Genomic DNA, 19,151 nt, shown 5'->3' on the forward strand with positions numbered 1-19,151 from the left:
TAATTTAAAAGGCATTTGTTTCTGTATGTTTCATAAAGCTCTGATCTTTTTCATGCCTATAAGCATATATATTTTTAACCCATAAAATTGCCATATGAGGCAACTGTATTTTCTGGGATAGCAGTGTTCTTCACATTTTTCCACTTTGCAATCTATTTTTCCAGTTCCGCAATTCCTTCAATCAATTAGGCCAGCTCGCAAGGTTGTGTCAGGCAATTTCATTACAGTCAGTTAGCCTGGGGGGTGAGGAGGGGGATGTGAGATGAAGAAGAGTATGTTCCATTCATTGAGGGTGCTGCTGAAAAAGCAACATATAACTCTGTCCCCAGCATAGCAACCAGTGACAGCAGGAGGCAGCTGGCCAAATGCCTGTCTCCCCCCCCCCCCCCCCCCCCAAAAAGGTATTGGGGATTCATCCGCCCATCTATTTTCAACACCGCTTATACCCAAGAGGGTCGTGGGAGGGCGGGGGGGAGCATCTCCCAGCTGACTTCGACTCCGTGAACTAATCGCCAGTCAGTCGCAGGGCTCATATAGAGACAAACCAACATTCACACCTATATCCATTTTGTTTTCATCGGTGTGTAGTTCAAAATAAACATGAACAATTATAGAAATACAGTGGAACTTGAAGTTATGTACTCACTAGCTCGCTTGTAACCTGAGGCGTTCATTGTTTCTGTAGAAATGATTCTTCTTCTCAATAATGAATCGCATTTTTTGAGGGATAATAGATGAACGAAAACTGTTCATCATGTGCACAAGGTAGGAGGAGATATTATTTCCAGCATTATCAACGCGTGTGTGGCTCGCAACAAGCACGTCTGATGCACTCTTCCTGATATGCTCAATCTCCAAAGTATGTCTTGTGCCATAAAAAGACCATCCGGCGTTGCCTCTTTCACATCAAAAGTGGAATCTCACTCGGTAGACGTATTTCAAAGTATTGGTTGGAAACAACATGGCTTCATTCTTTCAAGATTAACACTATACTTTCGTATTAAGTATAGATTAACACTATAGGTTCGTTTATCGTGGCTTCAGTGCATCGTGGATTTTTTCAAACATATTCATAAAAATAAATAAATAAATAAAATTCATATACATGGAGTACAGTACTGTATATGTTGCTCTATGTGACTGTTTTGCTGACTTTCGCAGCTTCTCGCGGACTGTTTGCGGACTTAACATATTAATTTTTTGTTTTTTTTAAATTGGTCTCTACTTCGTGGATTTTCGTTTATCGCGGGTGGTTTTGGTCCCCATTAACCGCGATAAACGAGGGATTACTGTAGATGCATTCCATTCGGCGTAGCTGTGTGTGAATATCACTGCGCATGTGTGTGTAAAGTTTCATGAGTTTTCACCTGGGTTTCGAATCTCAAAAACAGGTTAATTTTCTTCGTAAACAGCGCATCGCCATGGCAACAGTGTGTGCCGAAATAAAAAGCCTTCAATCAATTCTCATCTTAAAGTGTACCTGTGGTGGTCAGAAGGAAAAATATATTTGGTTTATCAAGAAAAAAACGGAATCCAAATGTGTTTTTGGTTATATTGGTTGTACTCAAACTATCCTCAAAATGAGGATAGTTCGAGCGTGTTTTTTTTTTCTTCCCCTCTCACTCCCCTGTGGTTTCTTCCGACTTTTGGGGTTGAGTGAACGCTGGCACGCCTGATTGTAAAGTGTCCTGGTGTCTTGAAAGGCTTATAAATAAAATGTATTATTATTATTATTATCATTATTATTATTATTAACCCTTTCTTGCACCCTGTAACCTGATAACATGAAAAGCTGTCCACTGTAGTAACCACTGTCCCTGAAAGGGTTAAAGCAGTGGTTCCTCTTGTTAGAGGTACCGAACCCAACCAATTCATATGCACCTTCGCCAAACCGTTCATTACTGAAAAAGAAAATCCGATTCAAAAAGTGTTCCTTCAGTTTTGCCAGTGCGAGACTAGAGTTGCTCAACTTGGCCTGACAAATCATGCAGATACGACGTTGAGTCTCATCACATTCCATGATGCATGTGAATCCATGTATTTCATATTCGTTCGACCACTTTGTTTTTTTGGTTCGACATAGCAAGTATTCAAACTTTTTTTTTTTTAAATCACACTAGGTACTATCATGACAGTCACACATTGACTACTGAATGAACTAAATTTTCCGCAGCATTGACTGGACAAGCATTGTAATGTAATGTGATCATCTGCAGCCAGTGATGGCCAAGCGGGCGTGTCATAACTAATTGACATGTTGAGTTGGGTGTGTCTTAACCTCCATGGCAGAGGCTCCGTTGGACCCATTAGACCGATTCACCAAACCCCTGGGGTTCGATTGAACCCAGATTAAGAATTACTGGGTTAAAGCAAGTTTATAATAGCTCGTGGAACTTATTTGTCCAAACATCCATCCATCCATCCATTTTCCGAACCGCTTGATCCTCACTAGGGTCGCGGGGGGTGCTGGAGCCTATCCCAGCCGCCTCCGGGCAGTAGGCGGGGGACACCCTGAATCAGTTACCAGCCAATCGCAGGGCACACAGAGACGAACAACCATCCACGCCCACACTCACACCTAGGGACAATTTAGAGCGTCCAATCAGCCTGCTATGCATGTTTTTGGAATGTGGGAGGAAACCGGAGCACCCGGAGAAAACCCACGCAGGCCCGGGGAGAACATGCAAACTCCACACAGGGAGGCCGGAGCTGGAATCGAACCCGGTACCTCTGCACTGCGAAGCCGACGTGCCAACCACTGGACTACCGGGCCGCCCTGTCCAAACATCATGACAGCTAATGCGCGCAGCCATACTTTCCTGCAAGAGGCGAACCCGTGACGTACAGGCATTGAAAGGTGTCTTCGCTGGGCCGTCTCCCCAATTCAACGCGGCATTTACACGGACGAATTCTTTGCAGTTTTCCAGGGTCAGTACTGACCAAAGGTCTGTCAATCTGTCACTGAGAACGCTCGTTTTGCATGCTCTGTGTCAGGCCGGTGGTACGGCGCATAATAAATAATCAGCTGCCCCATGTCAAGGCTGAAGCCCGTCCGTGATGCCGGTCAGGTTAAATGTTTTTCTGTTTAAATAAATATATCAATATCCAAGTCAGGATGCCACGTTCACAGCCATCGAACCGAATGAATTCCGGGTCGTCTCGCTGTCGGATGAGGAAGTGGGTGGTGCTGGCGTGCTCATTCAAGGTCTGTCTCGCTGTAGACTTATTACAATTTTCTTCAACGGCTTTTTTATGTCATCTAACAAGGAAAAACAATATGAAAAAAAAATCTCTTCCTAACATGGTGTCTTCATGAACATAAACCAAGGGGATTATTTTGACAAATACAAAACGAGACACGAAAACGGAAACTTCCAAATATTTAGAAAACTTGACACTTGAACGCTGGCACCTCAACAAATGTGAGGCAGATGTGCTAACCTGTCACCACACATCGTTCATAAAATACAAACTACATGACATGTCTTGCCACATTACACAATTTCACACTTTGAAAAATGTGCAGGGCTCTTGCATGCAAACCTTGACGTATTCATCGGGTATAAAACTTCGTACCGAACGTTATTTTCAGTGACGCCGTGATTGGCTGTTGCGGACGAGATATGCCATCAATCAAACAAAAAATGACATCACTGTTTCTTTCTACTGTATTTTTAATGTCTGCGCGATCAGCAATTCAACATTAGTATTTCACAAAACAGAAATAGCTACTGCGAAATAATAATAATAATAATGCTTCCGTTTAGAAATCCGTGCCTCAAATGGGGATAGGCACAAGCATCTATGGCCCTTTAACATCTGACTCCTAAAGACAAAGATGTTCAATGCAGTTCTGCTACCATGGCATTATAAATGTGGTTGCCTCTGCCTTACGTGTCCTACACTCCCGTGTGTTTGAGAATAATGACCTTCAAATCGAAATGACAGCCACAGTCCAAAAAGCAGCGCGTCTTAACTCTGCTGTATGGAGCAGAAGCCTGAACAATCTTCTGCCATCACATCTGTTGACTTGAACCAGTCAACATCAGATTCCCCCCCCCCACCCCCCCAACATATCCCTTGCCTCACTTGGCTGGACCATGTCCCACACATGTCGATTATATCCTTTAACATTCCGGGTTCATGAGCATCAGAATCAGACTGGCAGTACTGTAATTGTACCTAGGCGCAAAGATATTGAATCGCACCTCCAATATGCAGAAATAATAAAACACACAAATTCTATGGAATACAATAAATAAGGTGAGATATTAGAATGTGGAGGTAGGGTTTTGTAAATGTGTGTGTGCATTGTTGACTTAGAATGTGGGATTTCTTTTTTGCAAGTTTAGTGCTGACACAGCCCTTGGGAAGAAGCGGTCTCTGAGTCTGTTTGATCGAGCTTGGACTGAAGAGGTGATGGAATGTGTCCTTAGGAATGTTCTGGGCTCTCTTTTTTGCAGTGGTGGCTGCTGTCAGGCAAAGGTTGAATTTCACTTGGGCCAAGACACAAACCTTGCTTCGACTCACCCTTCACAGGGAATGAGGGAGACTGCCTTCTGCGTACTGTTTTGCATTAGTCTCTTCCTGAGCTTCTCAGAAACATTGTTTGTTTTTGCCTGATGCTAATGTTTTGTTGAACTTGCCTCGGTTTTGTATGTCTGTCTTGTTTTGTTGTATGTTTTACAAATATATACATTTCAATGTATAATACACCTAAATAATATTAAGATCGATAAAATACTCCGGGTAACCGAATTATATACGGTCACACCGTAATCTACTTCAGCTGAATCCTCGTATTTGACCAGGTTGTTTTTATTTTCTTTTTAGATGGCAGACAAGATGAGCAATGATGTCTCATCATCTGCTTTGGCATCATTGCCTTACTCCATCTTCCTGCCGGCAGTCGATTTGCAGCCACCGAAGTGTGAAGCGCTATAATGATGGCTTATTGACCCGTTTGCTGTTTGGCAAAGAAGGTAGAGGCAGGAAAGGATTATTCCTGTTTTCCTTGCAATGTACTGATGGAATTTGGGTGCTGTGGGCAATCTAACTTAACTTTCATCATGTATATCCTGTAGTACAACCATCAGTTGACATTTGTTTGATTATTTCTGACAGGAATTTTCATATGTCTTCAATATATATTTGAATTCACCATATTTGAAAAACATTCAATATCTAGTGTGGACATGCATGGATCCTGTGTGTCAGGATCTCTGTAACATACCACGATACCATGCTGCAACCCTCACTCTGACATATTGCCTCAGTAAAATGTCGATTGAATGAATATTAATCAAGGATTATCTTTATTTATTTCAGAACAGTCTTAGTTCCAATTATGAACCCCTAGCTAGAAGGCATTGCTTTCACAGCATACCTGACATCAAGTGTCTCAAGTCAACCTTGCCAAATGAAGTCAGCTATCTCTTATTTTGAAAGTGTTAGAGGAAAGACTTTTTACCTTAAAAAAAAATAAAAAAATAAATAAATATATATATATATATATATATATATATATATATATATACTGTATATATATATATATAATGTAATATAGTACTTGACAAATTCCCAGAGAATAATTGTCCTGTAAAGGCAGCTCCTGTGCTTACATACCCAGCAAGTCGACCAGCCCCAGCTAGCTCTTTAACATAGCCTGTATTTATTCTGTGTATATAAACTCTGAAGTCAAGATGGCGCCCGAGTAGGCAGCCGTCGGCAAGTGCTCTCATGAGCCTTGCTTTTTTTGTTGTTTTTTGGTCACTTTGTGTTTGTTGTTACGTCGTGTGGACCTGATGTGGACTTTTTTCAGCATTTTTTGGCCACGACCTTCATCAAGGAGGAAACTCTGTGCTTGGTGGTTGCGCCTTCTCGGCAGCATGGGTATACCAGCACTGTTTTTGCCTGGGAGGAATGTCGGCGCCATTTGACTGTCGTTGCTGGACAGTCCCGGGGCGCTTGTGTCTTGCGCCTGTTATGGGCAGCATTTTTCACAGCCCCACTTTGTTCAGTGGAGAGATCGGTGCTGTTGAACGGTCTGCGGCTAGATGGATGTAAGGCTTGAGGAGCCGACGATGAGAAGAAAGGAGCGTTAGCGCGGAGCGCCGATGCGGATGTGGAACTGGGAGTCGCGGCTTGGAATTGAAGTGGATTTACATGGAACAGGAGATGTGAGCCAATCTGTTTTTCGTCAATGGACGCTACAGCTTCGTGTTTGCTTTCAAAACTTAGCTTGTAGCAGACGTGTGCACATTTTCAGCATGACGTCGCTGATCCACTGGTGAAAGGACACTTTGATCCTCTCCTCTTTCATCTATAACTGCTTCAGACAACAAAGTGTATGCAGAAAAGTGGTGAAGATTGCACGACTGTCTGTGTCCTATGTGTTGTGTTGTGTTATTTTTGTTATTTTGACTTCAAAATGGCGCCGCGTGAGTGACTGCCTTTCCAGCAGCTCCTATATTTTGTTGTTCTACTTCTTCCTTTCATAACTTTGCTGCTGTGAATCGGGAATTTCTCCATTGCGAGACTAATAAAGGTTTTCTTAACTTAACTCTTAAACACAGCTACCCCAATGTTGATGTGAATGTCCGCTAAAAATATCAAGAGAATTTCAATTGACTATATCATAGTTTTTGTCATTGTGTACTTTTTGTGGTCAAATGATAACACACAATACATTATTTATATAGTGCTTTCAGAACAGCTGCAGCTCTAACAAAGCACTTTTCAGAACAGTTAACATAAAATAACAAAATATAACAGAACACATAACACAAAACATGGACAGTCGTACAATGGGAACTATTCCTGCATACTCCCTGTTGATTGAAGCAGTTATAAATGAAAGAAGAGAGATTCAAAGTCTCCTTTCACCAGTGGATCAGAGACATGCTCAAAATGTGCATGACGTCCCACCCGTCGGCTACAAGCTAAATTTGAAAGTCAACAAGAAGCTGTAGTGTCCATTGAAGATAAAAGAAATAGGTTCACTTCTGTCAATTTTAGCTTCAATTCCATCCATTTGCCATCAAAACCAGCGCTGGTACACGCGTGCTGCCGTGAGGGCACCACCATCAACCAACCACAGATTGTTCTCCTTCAAGTAATATTGTGGCCAAAATGACAAAAACAGTCCACGTATCCAGGCAAAGGACAACAAACACCACATGACAAAACAAAAGACGAAAACAGCAACAAAAAAAACAGAGCTCTTGCAGACTGCTGCCAACTAACATGCTTTCTAGAAGTGTTTTTCAAGTGAACCGGCATAAATTAATGCCATCTTACGACAGTCAGTTATGAGTGTATGTTAGTTTGAGACAATCATGTTGAAATTTGATTGACTCTGTTTACTTTAATTTTTAATGTTTGGGAGACAAAACCTTACATCAGTCAATCGGAACTACAGTGAAACTCCTCTCGAGCGAAACCCACATGGGCGAAAATACCCCCTAATGTGAAAAAATCTTCATGCATGAACACCATTCCCATTCTACTGCCCCCCCATACAACGAAAAAGTTGCGTTATACGAAATCATTTTCTCTGCTCCAGCCTCGCGAAGACATTCACTACAACGAAGTCTAATCCAACAGCGACCTCTACTGCTTCGTTCGGAATCTGCAACAGCAACCACCACACTGGTTTACATAGTGAACAATGTTTATTTCGGTCACAGCTGCGAGTTTCCTGAACGCAACATATTCATAGCTGCTCTGCCATTGGCTTACCGAGCATCATCCTGGCCTCCGATTGGCCAAGAGGGACCTCACTGTCTATGTGTGTAGATACTGCAGCTAGATCTGTGGAAGATAGAGTGGAATGCATCCGATTAGCTGCTCAGAGTAAATTGCTTATGGCTCGACGGACGTTCAAATAAACAAACGTTTCTTTGAAAATGCTTTGCTTGTTATCATGCTAAAAACCTGGAGCGCTTCTCTCTCATGAGCGCTCCAATTAGCGTAAGGTTTTTAGCCTTCAAGAGCTAACTATGGCCATCGAGGACTATGAAGCATCCTGTGGCTGGCTTAAAAATTCATTGCATGACATCAGCTGAGCAACGCCGTCTTGGGTGGCGAACGAGGGTCGGTCGAGTTAGAAACAGTGAGATGGTGGAAAGAAAAGCCACTGGGTCCAGGATTCAGACGAGCATGGACCTTGCATTGCTAAAATGGCTGCAAAACGGACCTTTGGATGTCAAGCAGCTAAGACAAGAAGAGCTCTGATGCTGGAAGAGAGAGTAAAAGTGATCAAAATGAAAGAATGAGCAAGCAAAATAAAAGACATTATCCAAGAAATTGATGTAAGTGAAAGTGAATGCTGATCGTAAATTTCACAATTTCTTTCCCTTTTTTTCTTTCTACACTGACAATATGAAGTTTCAAATAAGTGTGTGCTCATACTTATGCACTCTTGGAATAAAAATAGAGGACACATACGTTTGTGTGTGTGTGTGTGTGTGTTTGCGTGCTGACATCTGAGATCAAATTTGCTTCAGTGAAAAACCCCCTGTTGTGAAAAATGTCTTGCTGCAAACATGATTTCGTTGTCGAGGAGTTTCACTGTATCACATTTTACAATGAATGGCCTCTTTTAAAACTGTTTTCATCTATAGGGCACACCACATTACAAGGCACATAGAATAGAAGCTACAATAGTACCGAACCCAATCAGTCCATGAGCCCATTCACCGAACCCTATATATATATTATATATATATATATATATATATATATATTATATATATAATATATATATTTTTTTCAAATTCAAGACATTAAACGCATTTATTAAAAAAACTGAAAAAAAGTCAACACAATTTGTATAAGTATAAACTATGTGTAACTGGCGCCAGTATTGAGTCATTGGTTGCCATGACAACAAAATATAATTTATTTGATGTTGTTGATTTGTAAAAGTGTTTTATGTTTCCATATGATTTCTTCAAATATTTTCAATAAGTATTTTCAGAATATTTCTCAAAGATCGCTTCCAGCTCATGTGTGGTGAGTAGCGAGGGAATGAGGGAGCGAGATTGAGAAAGAGAAAGAGATTGCTGAGACAGTGGAGGTTCGAGAAACGAACCTCCACTGTCTGGTCGACTGTATTCGAAATTATCTACTTTTGGTTTTCCAAGGTGCACACGGTATGTCATTTTGTGCTTATTTATTTAATGTCTTGTCAAAGATATTCAAGTGTTGATTGTTGTTTGAAATGTGTTTTAGTTTTCAAGGTGTTCCACAATTAAACGTTTTTGGACATCAGTTCGAGGCATCGTCCTTGACCGGTAGATACAGGATGAGTTTTTTTAATCGTGCAGAAAATGAACCAGACAGTGATGGCCAAGCGGGCACGTTAAATCGGGTGTGTCTTATCCTCCATGCAGAGGTTCTGATTCACCGATCGAACCCAGGTTAAGAACCACTGTTCCAGACAAAATGTAAAAACATCTGGAAATTTTGAAAAACTTTTATAGAAGTGAATTTCTATAGTTTGGCAGCCGAGTTTGAATGCAATGCCACTGGAAGGATCAAATGTCACGGCCATCCAATGTTGATTTTCGACCTTGCCGCTTGCGTGCACGATTTCTCTCCATTTTTTGAATTTTTTGATGGACTGCAGATGATAAAATCCCTCAATTCTTTGTAATTGTACCTTGAACATTATTCTTAAACTTTGCTCACACATTTGCGTTTTCATCTTGTTCAATTGACTTTTATATGACTCATTGTACAGTACAATGTCGTGTCAGATGTCGCCCACTCGGCATCCATTGTATCCTGGCCATTCTGGAAGGGGGATTATCCCATCTGCGGCCCCTTCTCAAGAGTTCTCATATTTCCCCAGATGGGTATTTTTTAGTTTTTCCTTGCCCTCCTGGGGGTTAGGCCAGGGAATTTAAGGCCGTTAATGTTTGTCAACTGTGAGCATGGAAACCCCTTAAAGACTGTTTGCGATTCAGGTCTTTATAAATAAAAGTGACTTGACTTGACATAAAGGAGTGAACCTTTCCACATACTTGCCGGTGAACAACCTTTTGCCATTTGGGAGATGCTCCTTTTATGCCCAATCAGAGACTCACCTCTTTGCAATTATTCACCTGTGGAATGTTCCAAACAAGTTTTTTTTTTAATGAGAATATTTGCAACAGGGAAAGAAAATTATCCATCCATTTTCTGAACCGCTTCATCCTCACAAGGGCCGCGCGGGGTGCTGGAGCCCACCTGTCTTTGGGCAGTAAGTGGGGGGACACCCTGAACTGGTCACCAGCCAATCGCAGGGCACACACAGACAAACAACCATCCGCGCTCTCACTCACACCTAGGGACAATTTAGCGTGTTAAATCAGCCTGCCATGCATGTTTTTGGAATGTGAGAGGAAACCAGAGTACCCGGAGAAAACCCACACAGGCACAAGGAGAACATGCAACCTCCACACAGGAAGGCCGTAGCTCAGAATCAAACCATGACCTCTGTACTGTGAGGCGTACGTGCGAATCACTTGGTCACCGTGCCACCCAAAAAACATTCATCAGTTTTAAGATTAAATATTGTGTCACTTTTCTCTTAAATTGAATATAGATTGAAAAGGATTTACAAATCATTGTACCGTATTTTCCGCACAAAAAGACACTGGATTATTAGGTGCACCTTCAATGAATGGCTATTTTGTAAATTTTTTTCATATATTAGACGCCTCGCACTAAAAGGCGCAATCTACAATGCGTCCACGAGATGGTGCTACGCTCCTTCCATTCAACTCGAGAGGCGTCCGTTCAACTTGAGAGGCGTTTATGACCGCCTCTGAAAAATGTAAATTACCTATTACTGTACTTAAATGAAACGACGAAAATTGAAAATAATGCATCAAAACAGAAAATCAAGCGAGGAAATCACAAAATAAGTTCTATATCCCCCCTACAGAATTTATTTTGTGATTTCCTCGCTTGATTTTCTTTGTGGTTTCAGTGAAGTAAGAATTAATTTATGTTTTTCGTAGGCGGCCTTGAACGCCTCTCGAGTGGAAAGCATGGAGACGGACAAAGACGTACAGTACCTGGACTTGCTGAGACTGTGAAAACTATTCTGTCCTACTTGTCCGTGTCCGAGACGTGAACAGATAGACAGATAGAGAACAACGAAAAAAGACCAAGGATCCACAATGTTGAGATGGAGCTTTAGTTTCTTTTTCCTTAGGTTTTTGTAAAACTGTACAGAGAAATAGAAACACAAAAAGGGGGATGTTTCACACCGTTCAAATTAAATGTCTCTGCGTCATCACTGTACATTGTAAGGATAACTTGTCAAAACGCAATATAAGCTTGGAACACAAATAACCAAAATATGCGCGGTTAGCATTGAAAATAGCCACAACTAGCATGCAGTAGCCCATATGCTAATATGGATAGCCCAAGCGCTAATGTAGCATAGCAAAAACGGACGGAAAATCGTTCTTAATATTGCATATTTCCAATGCTAGAACTGAAGCAACGGTTTGGTAGACATCATGAAAGTGCAACAGGGTTTAACTTACAGACGATGCTTTCCAAGGCATATACTCAAGAAGAAACGAGAAACGATGACAACAGCTAGCACGAAACCATGAGGTCTTCACTGGACTAGTTTGTGTTGCCAAAATTAAAGTGCCGTAGAATCTAACCAAAAACGGAACATGACAAGGTACTTCTGGTTTGTTTTGCCAAAATTAAAGTCCCCTCGAATCTAACTACAAATGGAACATGACAAAAAATTTTTCAACAAACTCAGGTGTGTCTTTGTCCGTCTCCTTCCCTACTTTTCTTCCGGTCAACTGGAGAGGCGTTCATGACCGCCTCCGAAAAACCCAATGGTATTTCCTTTATCGTAGCTCCAAGAGTAATAATAATAATAATAATACATTTTATTTGAAAACGCTTTTCATCACACTCAAAGACACTTTACAAGAGCTTAAAACACAGGATAAAAATGTGCATTTAAAACAAGCACACATAATTTACAAAAGCACATTTAGATGAACAAAAAGAAAAATGAGTAAAAGAGATTAAAAGGTATTAAAAGCATTGCGGAACAGGTGAGTTTTAAGGGATGATTTGAAGGATTGGAGGTCAGTACAGTTGCGGATGTGTTGTGGTAGAGCGTTCCAGAGCGTGGGGGCGGCGACAGAGAAGGCTCGGTCCCCCCAGGTTTTGAGCTTGGTCACGGGGATGGCGAGGAGGTTTGTGTTTGAGGAGCGGAGATTGCGGGAAGGAGTGTATTGGTAAAGAAGGTCGGAAAGATAGGAGGGGGCCTGATTGTGAAGGGCTTTATAGGTCAGTAGGAGCAGTTTAAATTGAATACGCTGGGGAATGGGGAGCCAGTGGAGGTTTTTAAGGACGGGGGTGATGTGATCACGAGTGCGGGTGTGGGTGAGTAGGCGGGTGGTGGCATTCTGGATGTACTGTAGTTTATTGAGGAGTTTGGAGGTTGTGCCGTAGAGAATGCTATTGCAGTAGTCAAGGCGGGAGGTGATGAAGGCGTGGGTGAGGGTTTGAGCAGCGTTGAAAGAAAGTGATGGGCGGAGACGAGAAATGTTTTTGAGGTGAAAGAAAGCAGTTTTGGTGATTTGGATGATGTGTTGGTCGAAAGAGAGGTTATTATCAAAAAGGACACAGAGGTTGCGACAGTGAGAGGAGGGGCACAGGGTGAAGTTATCTATAGTGAGGGTAAAGTTGGTGGTTGTTTGGGTGAGGGACCGAGGACTGATTATAAGCAGTTGAGATTTAGTACAGTTAAGAGTGAGAAAGTTTGTTTGCAACCAGGATTTGACATCTGAAAGACAGTTAGACAGGGTGGAGTGGGTTGTTGGGGTAAATGATTTGGTGGATATGTACAATTGGACATCATCAGCGTAGCAGTGGAACTGGTGACCATGATGACGTATGATTTGGCCGAGGGGTAAAAGGTAGAGAATGAAGAGAAGAGGACCAAGCACAGAACCCTGGGGGAAACCTTGGGACAGTGGGGCAGTGTAGGAAGAGCAGTTGTTGATGTGTATGAATTGTTTCCTGTCTGTGAGATATGAGTGAAGCCAGGTAAGGACTTTGTCGGTGATGTTTAGGGATTGTAGGCGAGAGAGTAGGATGGAATGGTTGATGGTGTCAAAGGCAGCTGTAAGGTCAAGAAGGATGAGGATGGAGAGTAGGCCGGAGTCAGAGGCGAGGAGGAGGTCATTGATGATTTTAAGGAGGGCTGTTTCAGTGCTGTGTTGTGTGCGGAATCCAGATTGAAATTGTTCAAAAAGTTGGTTGTTTTTTAGGTCGGTTTTAATTTGAGATGCGATGGCACGTTCTATGACTTTGGACAGAAAGGGGAGGTTGGAGATGGGTCGAAAGTTGCTCATGATGTCAGGGTTGAGTCCGGGTTTTTTGATGATGGGGGTTACGGCAGCCAGTTTGAGTGACGAGGGGGGACATAGGCAAAGTTGAGGGAGGAGTTGACAATGTTCATGACGAGGTGGGAGATGGTGGGAAAGCAGTGCTTGACGAAGGAAGATGGGATGGGATCCAGTGTGCAGGTGGAGGAATTCATTGTTGAAATGATATTGGTGAGTTCAGCTATGGAGACAGGTGTGAATTCAGAGAGAGGTGAAGTAGTTGGAGTGATGGATGCTGGTAGGAAGGGAGGGGGGACAGGTGAGGTGGTGAGTGAACTGTAGAGGATGTCGATTTTGGATTGAAAGTGGGATAGGAATGAATTGCATTTGTCAACGGTGAAAGAGGTTGAAATATTGTATATTTAAATATTTGATATTTTAAAATATTTTCTCTTGTTGGGTTTGAGGAGTTTGTTGACGGTGGAGAAGAGAGCCTTTTGGTTGTTGGAGTCGGTGTGGATAAGGTTGGAGTAGTAGATGGAACGGCTGGAGTTGAGTGCGGTCTTGTATAACTGAAGGTGATCGGTGTAGGCGAGGAGATGAACAGTTAAACCGGATTTTTTATAGAGTCTTTCTCGCTGGCGTTTTCGGGTTTTAAGTTTGCGGAGTTCTGGGTTGTACCAGGGGGCTGAGCGAGTGAAGGAGACAGATTTGGTTTTGATGGGAGCGAGTTGATTAAGACAGGAGGAGAGAGTGCTGTTGTAGTAGTTGGTGAGAACAGTGGGGTCATGGGACAGTGGAGGAGGTAGTATGGACAAGTGGTTGAGGACGGAGGTAGAGAAGTCAGTTGGGGAAACGGATTTGAGGTTTCTGAATGATATGGTGCGCTTTACCTTGGGAATGGGGGTAGGGAGGTGGAGGTCCAGAGTGATAGCCAGGTGATTGGAAATGTTGAGGTTGGTGCTAGAGAGCTTTTCAATGGTGAGACCGGTGGAATAGACCAAGTACAGAGTGCGACCGTGGGTGTGGATGGGGAAGTTGACATGTTGAGTGAAGTTAAGGCAGTCCAAAAGGTCAAGAAATTCAGAGGCATGTTTGCAGTTGGTGTTGTCGATGTGGAAGTTAAAGTCGCCAAGGAGCAGAGTGAAAGGTGAGATAGGTGAAAGCTGTGTGACAAAATCGGAGAAGTCAGATAAAAATGATGGGTTGAATTTTGGGGGACGGTAAATGACAGTAATGACCAGGGGGGAGGGACCAGGGATTTTGAAGGTGATGTGTTCAAAGGACTCAGTGGGTGAGGTGGATATAGTGCTGATTTTAAACTCTATTTTATGGACTGATGGCACCCCACCACCTCAGCCGGTGAGGCGGGGCTTGTCGATGTAGGTGTAACCAGGTGGGGTGGCTTGGTTGAGTGAGAAGTAGTCCAGGTGTTTGTGCCAGGTTTCGGTGATAAAGAGGAAATCTAGGTTATATATCAGTTATGAATTCGTGTAAGACGAGTGCTTTGTTGTTGAGTGAGCGGGTGTTAAATAGAGCCAGTTTGAGGATTTTGTGGTGTGTGGGTGACAGTGAGGATTGGGGGAGTGGGCGGAGGTTGGTATTTGATATTTTAAAATATTTTCTCTTGTTGTCATAGTAGTGAGGGTGTCTGGCTGTGATGATGGATTGAATGGGGTAGATGGGGTAGATGGCAGCAGGATCAGGATGAGACAGTGACAACTGGGTCCTGTAGGGGGGACTATGGCAAGCTGAAGTGCCGGGTGTTGGTAAAGTGGAGGAAGGGGAAGGTGCAGGTGTGTGATTTGTGATTAGTCAGCTTGTGGAGTGGTGGACAGCATGCTGGACATTTGCTGCCAGTATTCTGCTGCCTAATTTGTTGGGGTGAAAACCGTCCGCCTTTAAAAGGGATGGACGGCGCCAAAATATATTAAAATTGTCAATGAAGCCCACATTATGTGTCCTGCAGGCAGTTTGCAGCCAGGTGTGGAGGCTAAGAATGCGGCTGAAAATGCCCATGCCACTGTGCGGAGAGAGTGGGCCGCTAATGAAAGAGTACAATCAGATCAGATAAAATAAGAAAACCTTTAATAGTCTCACAATGGAGAAATTCCCACATCACAGCAGCAAAGTTATGAGAGGAAGAAGTAGAAGAACAAAATAAATAGGAGCTGCTGGAAAGGCAGCCACTCTCGCGGTGCCATCTTGAAGTCAAAATAACACAACAAGATGTCAGTGGTAGTTATTTATTCCTTTGTTGTGTATTCACAAATTATGAAATCACAATATAAATTCTGTAGGGGGGCAATAGAATTACCGTATTTTCACGACTATAAGGCGCCATTAAAAGTCTAAAATTTTATCCAAAATGGACAGGACGCCTTATGATGCGGAGCGTCTTGTCTATGCGCTGAGTTCCAAAACCTGACTGACAGCCGACACGCTGTTTATATAGAGAAAAGGCGGAAGTGACTGTGGACAGGCATGCGGCAAAGAAGTCGGCCAATCAGTGAAGGGTGGGCGTGTATACATACATATATGGAGAGAAAGAGAGAGAAAAGGCAGACGTGAGTGACAGGCATGCGGGGAAGCAGTCCGCCAATGAGTGAAGGGTGGGCGTGTAAGTGGACGCTAAAGGGACGCTACAAGCAGGTACCAACACCTGTATAGAGTGTGGCTATGTGCATTGTTGCAAAACAACTTCGGTTTTAGTTTCTAAGAACCCCCGAAAATAAATTCTACAAAGAGACACGCCTACGAAGCTCAGTTCAAACTTCAAGCCATCGCTTATGCTTTTGGCATGCGTGCCCATCTTACAGCAGCGGTGAAAAACCAAGTCAAGCAAATGAACTCTGAGCTTGCCGTTATTCCCGGAGGCTTGACTAAAGAACTCCAACCGCTGGACATCGGCATCAACCGGGCGTTCAAAGTAAAGTTGCGAGCGGCATGGGAACAATGAATGATCGATGGCAAACACAACTTTACAAAGAGTGAGAGGCAGCGCCGGGCGAGTTACGCCACAATTTGCGAATGGATTGTGGCTGCTTGGACGAACGTGTCTGCTTGCACTGTTGTTCGAGTTTTTGGCAAAGCCGGCATCATTTCTGTGGAGCCACATGGCAATGAGAGTGACTGACAACGAGAGGGAACACGGCGTTTTTGATGGATTACCGGTACTTGCACAATTGTTCAATTCTGATACAGAGGATGAGGACTTTGATGGATTTCTGGGTGATGATTGATCGAAAAACGTGAGTACATTGTACGATGGCTAAATAAAATACAACGGAACTCAGTTTTGCTTCGTTGCCTTTTTAAAAACGTGTTTTTAGCTTGTATCTGTATGTCTTGGCATGCTACCGTATGCTACAAGCTAACGTGTTTTTAGCGTGCGCGCATGCATGCCGTATGTTTAAGCTGGCGTATGTTTTACCACTTTAAAATTGCGCCCAATAATACAGTGCGTTTTGTCTATGTGTAAAATACAGAAATAGCACCCATTAATGAGACTGCGCCCAACCATACGGTGCGTCGAATGGTCGTGAAAATACGGTAATTTTGTTATATCCTCGCTTGCTTTTCAGTTTTGATGTATTATTTTCAATTTTTGTTGTTTCATTGAAGTAATCGTTAGTTTACGTTTTTCGGTGGCGGTCTTGAACGCCTCTCTAGTCGAACGGAAGAAAGCACGGAGATAGACAAAGACTTACCTGTATTTGTTGAGACTGTTTTAAAAAATTAACAACACAGCTCTCCTTTTTTTCGTAGCTGCAACACATACTTATTTAATAAAGCAGCGACACAGTTCACTGAACCAACAAGTTATAACATTGGAAGCATGTCTGCAGGAAGGAGCCATCTTGGAGTCGACGTATTACCGTAATGACCGTACAAAAGACGCACTGGATTTTAAGGCGCTCGGTGAGCTTTTAAAAAAATGGAAGACTTTTTGGTGCACCCAATAGTGTGGAAAATACGGTATTCTGTTTTATTTACGTTTTGGGGTCATTAGAATTTGGGGTTTCTATTATTCTTGTAATGTATTTGTTGTTGTTATTCTACCATTTTGTCATAAATTCATGTTTCATTTTTTAAAAATATTTATAGAATACTGTATTTTCCGCAGAAAAAAGGCGCACTGAATTATGAGGTGCACCTTCAATGAATGGCTATTTTGTAATTTTTTTTCATACATTGGACACATCGCATTATATGGCGCAATCTACAATCCGTCCACTAGATGGTGCTACGCTCCTTCCATTCAACTCGAGAGGCGTCTGTTCAATTCGAGAGGCGTTCATGACCGCCTCTGAAAAACGTAAATTAACTATTACTGTACTTAAATGAAACTACGAAAATTTAAAATAATGCATCAAGTGAGTCAAGTGACTGCAAAGTCAAGTGAGGAAATCACAAAATAAATTCTATATCCCCCTACAGAATTTATTTTCTTCGTAGTTTCATTGAAGTAATCATTAATTTACGTTTTTCGGAGGCGGCCATGATCGCCGCTCGAGTGGAACAGAAGAAGAGAAGGCACGGAGACGGACAAAGACGTACAGTACCTGTATTTGTTGAGAATGTCAAAACCATTCATAAAGTCTGCGTTTAAAAAAGGGAAATAAAACACAGCTCTCCTTTTTTCAACAAATACAGGTGCGTCTTTGTCTGTCTCCGTGCCTTCTCTTCTTCCGTTCAATGATTTCTTTCTTTTTACAATTTGCAACAATTCAAAATACAATCGTCAATATATATTTTCCCTGAAAAAAAAAGGTAGGAGGGGGCATATCCCAGCTGACTTCGACTCCGTGAACTAATCGCCAGTCAATTTGCAGGTGATGAACTACGAATATGCATCGACTGTAGTTTTAAGTTGTAATATCACCTCTTTAATAATGTCCTCGAGCCTTTTAATTATTTTTGCTTTTCTAATCACACCTTTAATTTCAACAATAACAACCAAACCATTAGAGATGAATGTCCTCCGGATTTTCCTGGGATTCTGGATTTTCAAATTTTCATGAAATTTCCTCCGGAAAATTGCGAAAAACTAAAATTAATCCAGATATTAGTTGACAACATTGAACGAACACGCGTTTGAGTTCGTTGTTTTGCTTTCACAAGCGTAGCCATGTTGAGGCACGAACACTAGTAACAGTAACACCCCTCTCATTGTCATGGCCTCGCCATATCTCGGAGATTTCAAAATATCGGTGAGAACAGAAGCCACAAAGGGTGCACATGTGCACACAAAAGGCTGATTAATCATTAAATGTCAAGTATTTAAATAGCGTTTTGTGTAAACAAATTCATGCGTGATCGGCCAGGTATGCACAATGTTCAAACAGGTAGACAGGCAAGCTGACATACGTGCAATAGACGCGAGTGTTAGGAAGACGTTCAAGTGGTCATGGCTTGAGGAAAAGGACTTGAATGGAGATTTTTTTTGTCCGACTACATTAGAAAGGTCGACAAACCACTCCCACCACGTGGTGAGCCTATGGTGGGGGTCGGCAACACGCGGCTCCAGAGCCGCATGCGGCTCTTTAGCGACATCTAGTTGCTCCCTGGAGCTTTATAAAAAAATGTTTGAAAATGGAAAAATATTTTGATTGTCATGTTTCGGTTTGGGACCAACAGGTGGCACTGTTTTTCCGCCTTTTGGGCGCCGACAGGTATGGCAGCCTCGGTCACACGCTCCCTAGTATTATCCCTGTTTTTGTCATTTTCGTTAGTTTTTGGCGACCCTGAGCGGCTTACTTACACGAGGGAAAAGTTGCTGCGCATTGG

At 42.4% G+C, this 19,151-nt stretch overlaps 1 protein-coding gene across 3 annotated transcripts in view; it reads left to right on the forward strand.

Annotated features, from left to right (window-relative positions):
• ntm (neurotrimin) overlaps positions 1-19,151 on the forward strand; it is a 114,536-nt gene that overhangs the window by 28,782 nt on the left and 66,603 nt on the right. For 2 of the 3 annotated variants that reach the window (XM_086130966.1, XM_086130967.1), the window contains exon 2: positions 4,834-4,982. The exons of the other annotated variant lie outside the window; for it this stretch is intronic. In XM_086130966.1, the coding sequence (XP_085987092.1) occupies positions 4,853-4,982 (130 nt within the window). In that variant the 5' untranslated portion in view covers positions 4,834-4,852. The remainder of the gene's footprint in view (positions 1-4,833; positions 4,983-19,151) is intronic. 3 annotated transcript variants of the gene reach the window in all.

This window comes from Hippocampus guttulatus, chromosome 15 (genome assembly GCF_054856545.1).
Source record: "Hippocampus guttulatus isolate MCC_2025c chromosome 15, RoL_Hgut_1.0, whole genome shotgun sequence".
Lineage (NCBI taxonomy): Eukaryota > Metazoa > Chordata > Actinopteri > Syngnathiformes > Syngnathidae > Hippocampus > Hippocampus guttulatus.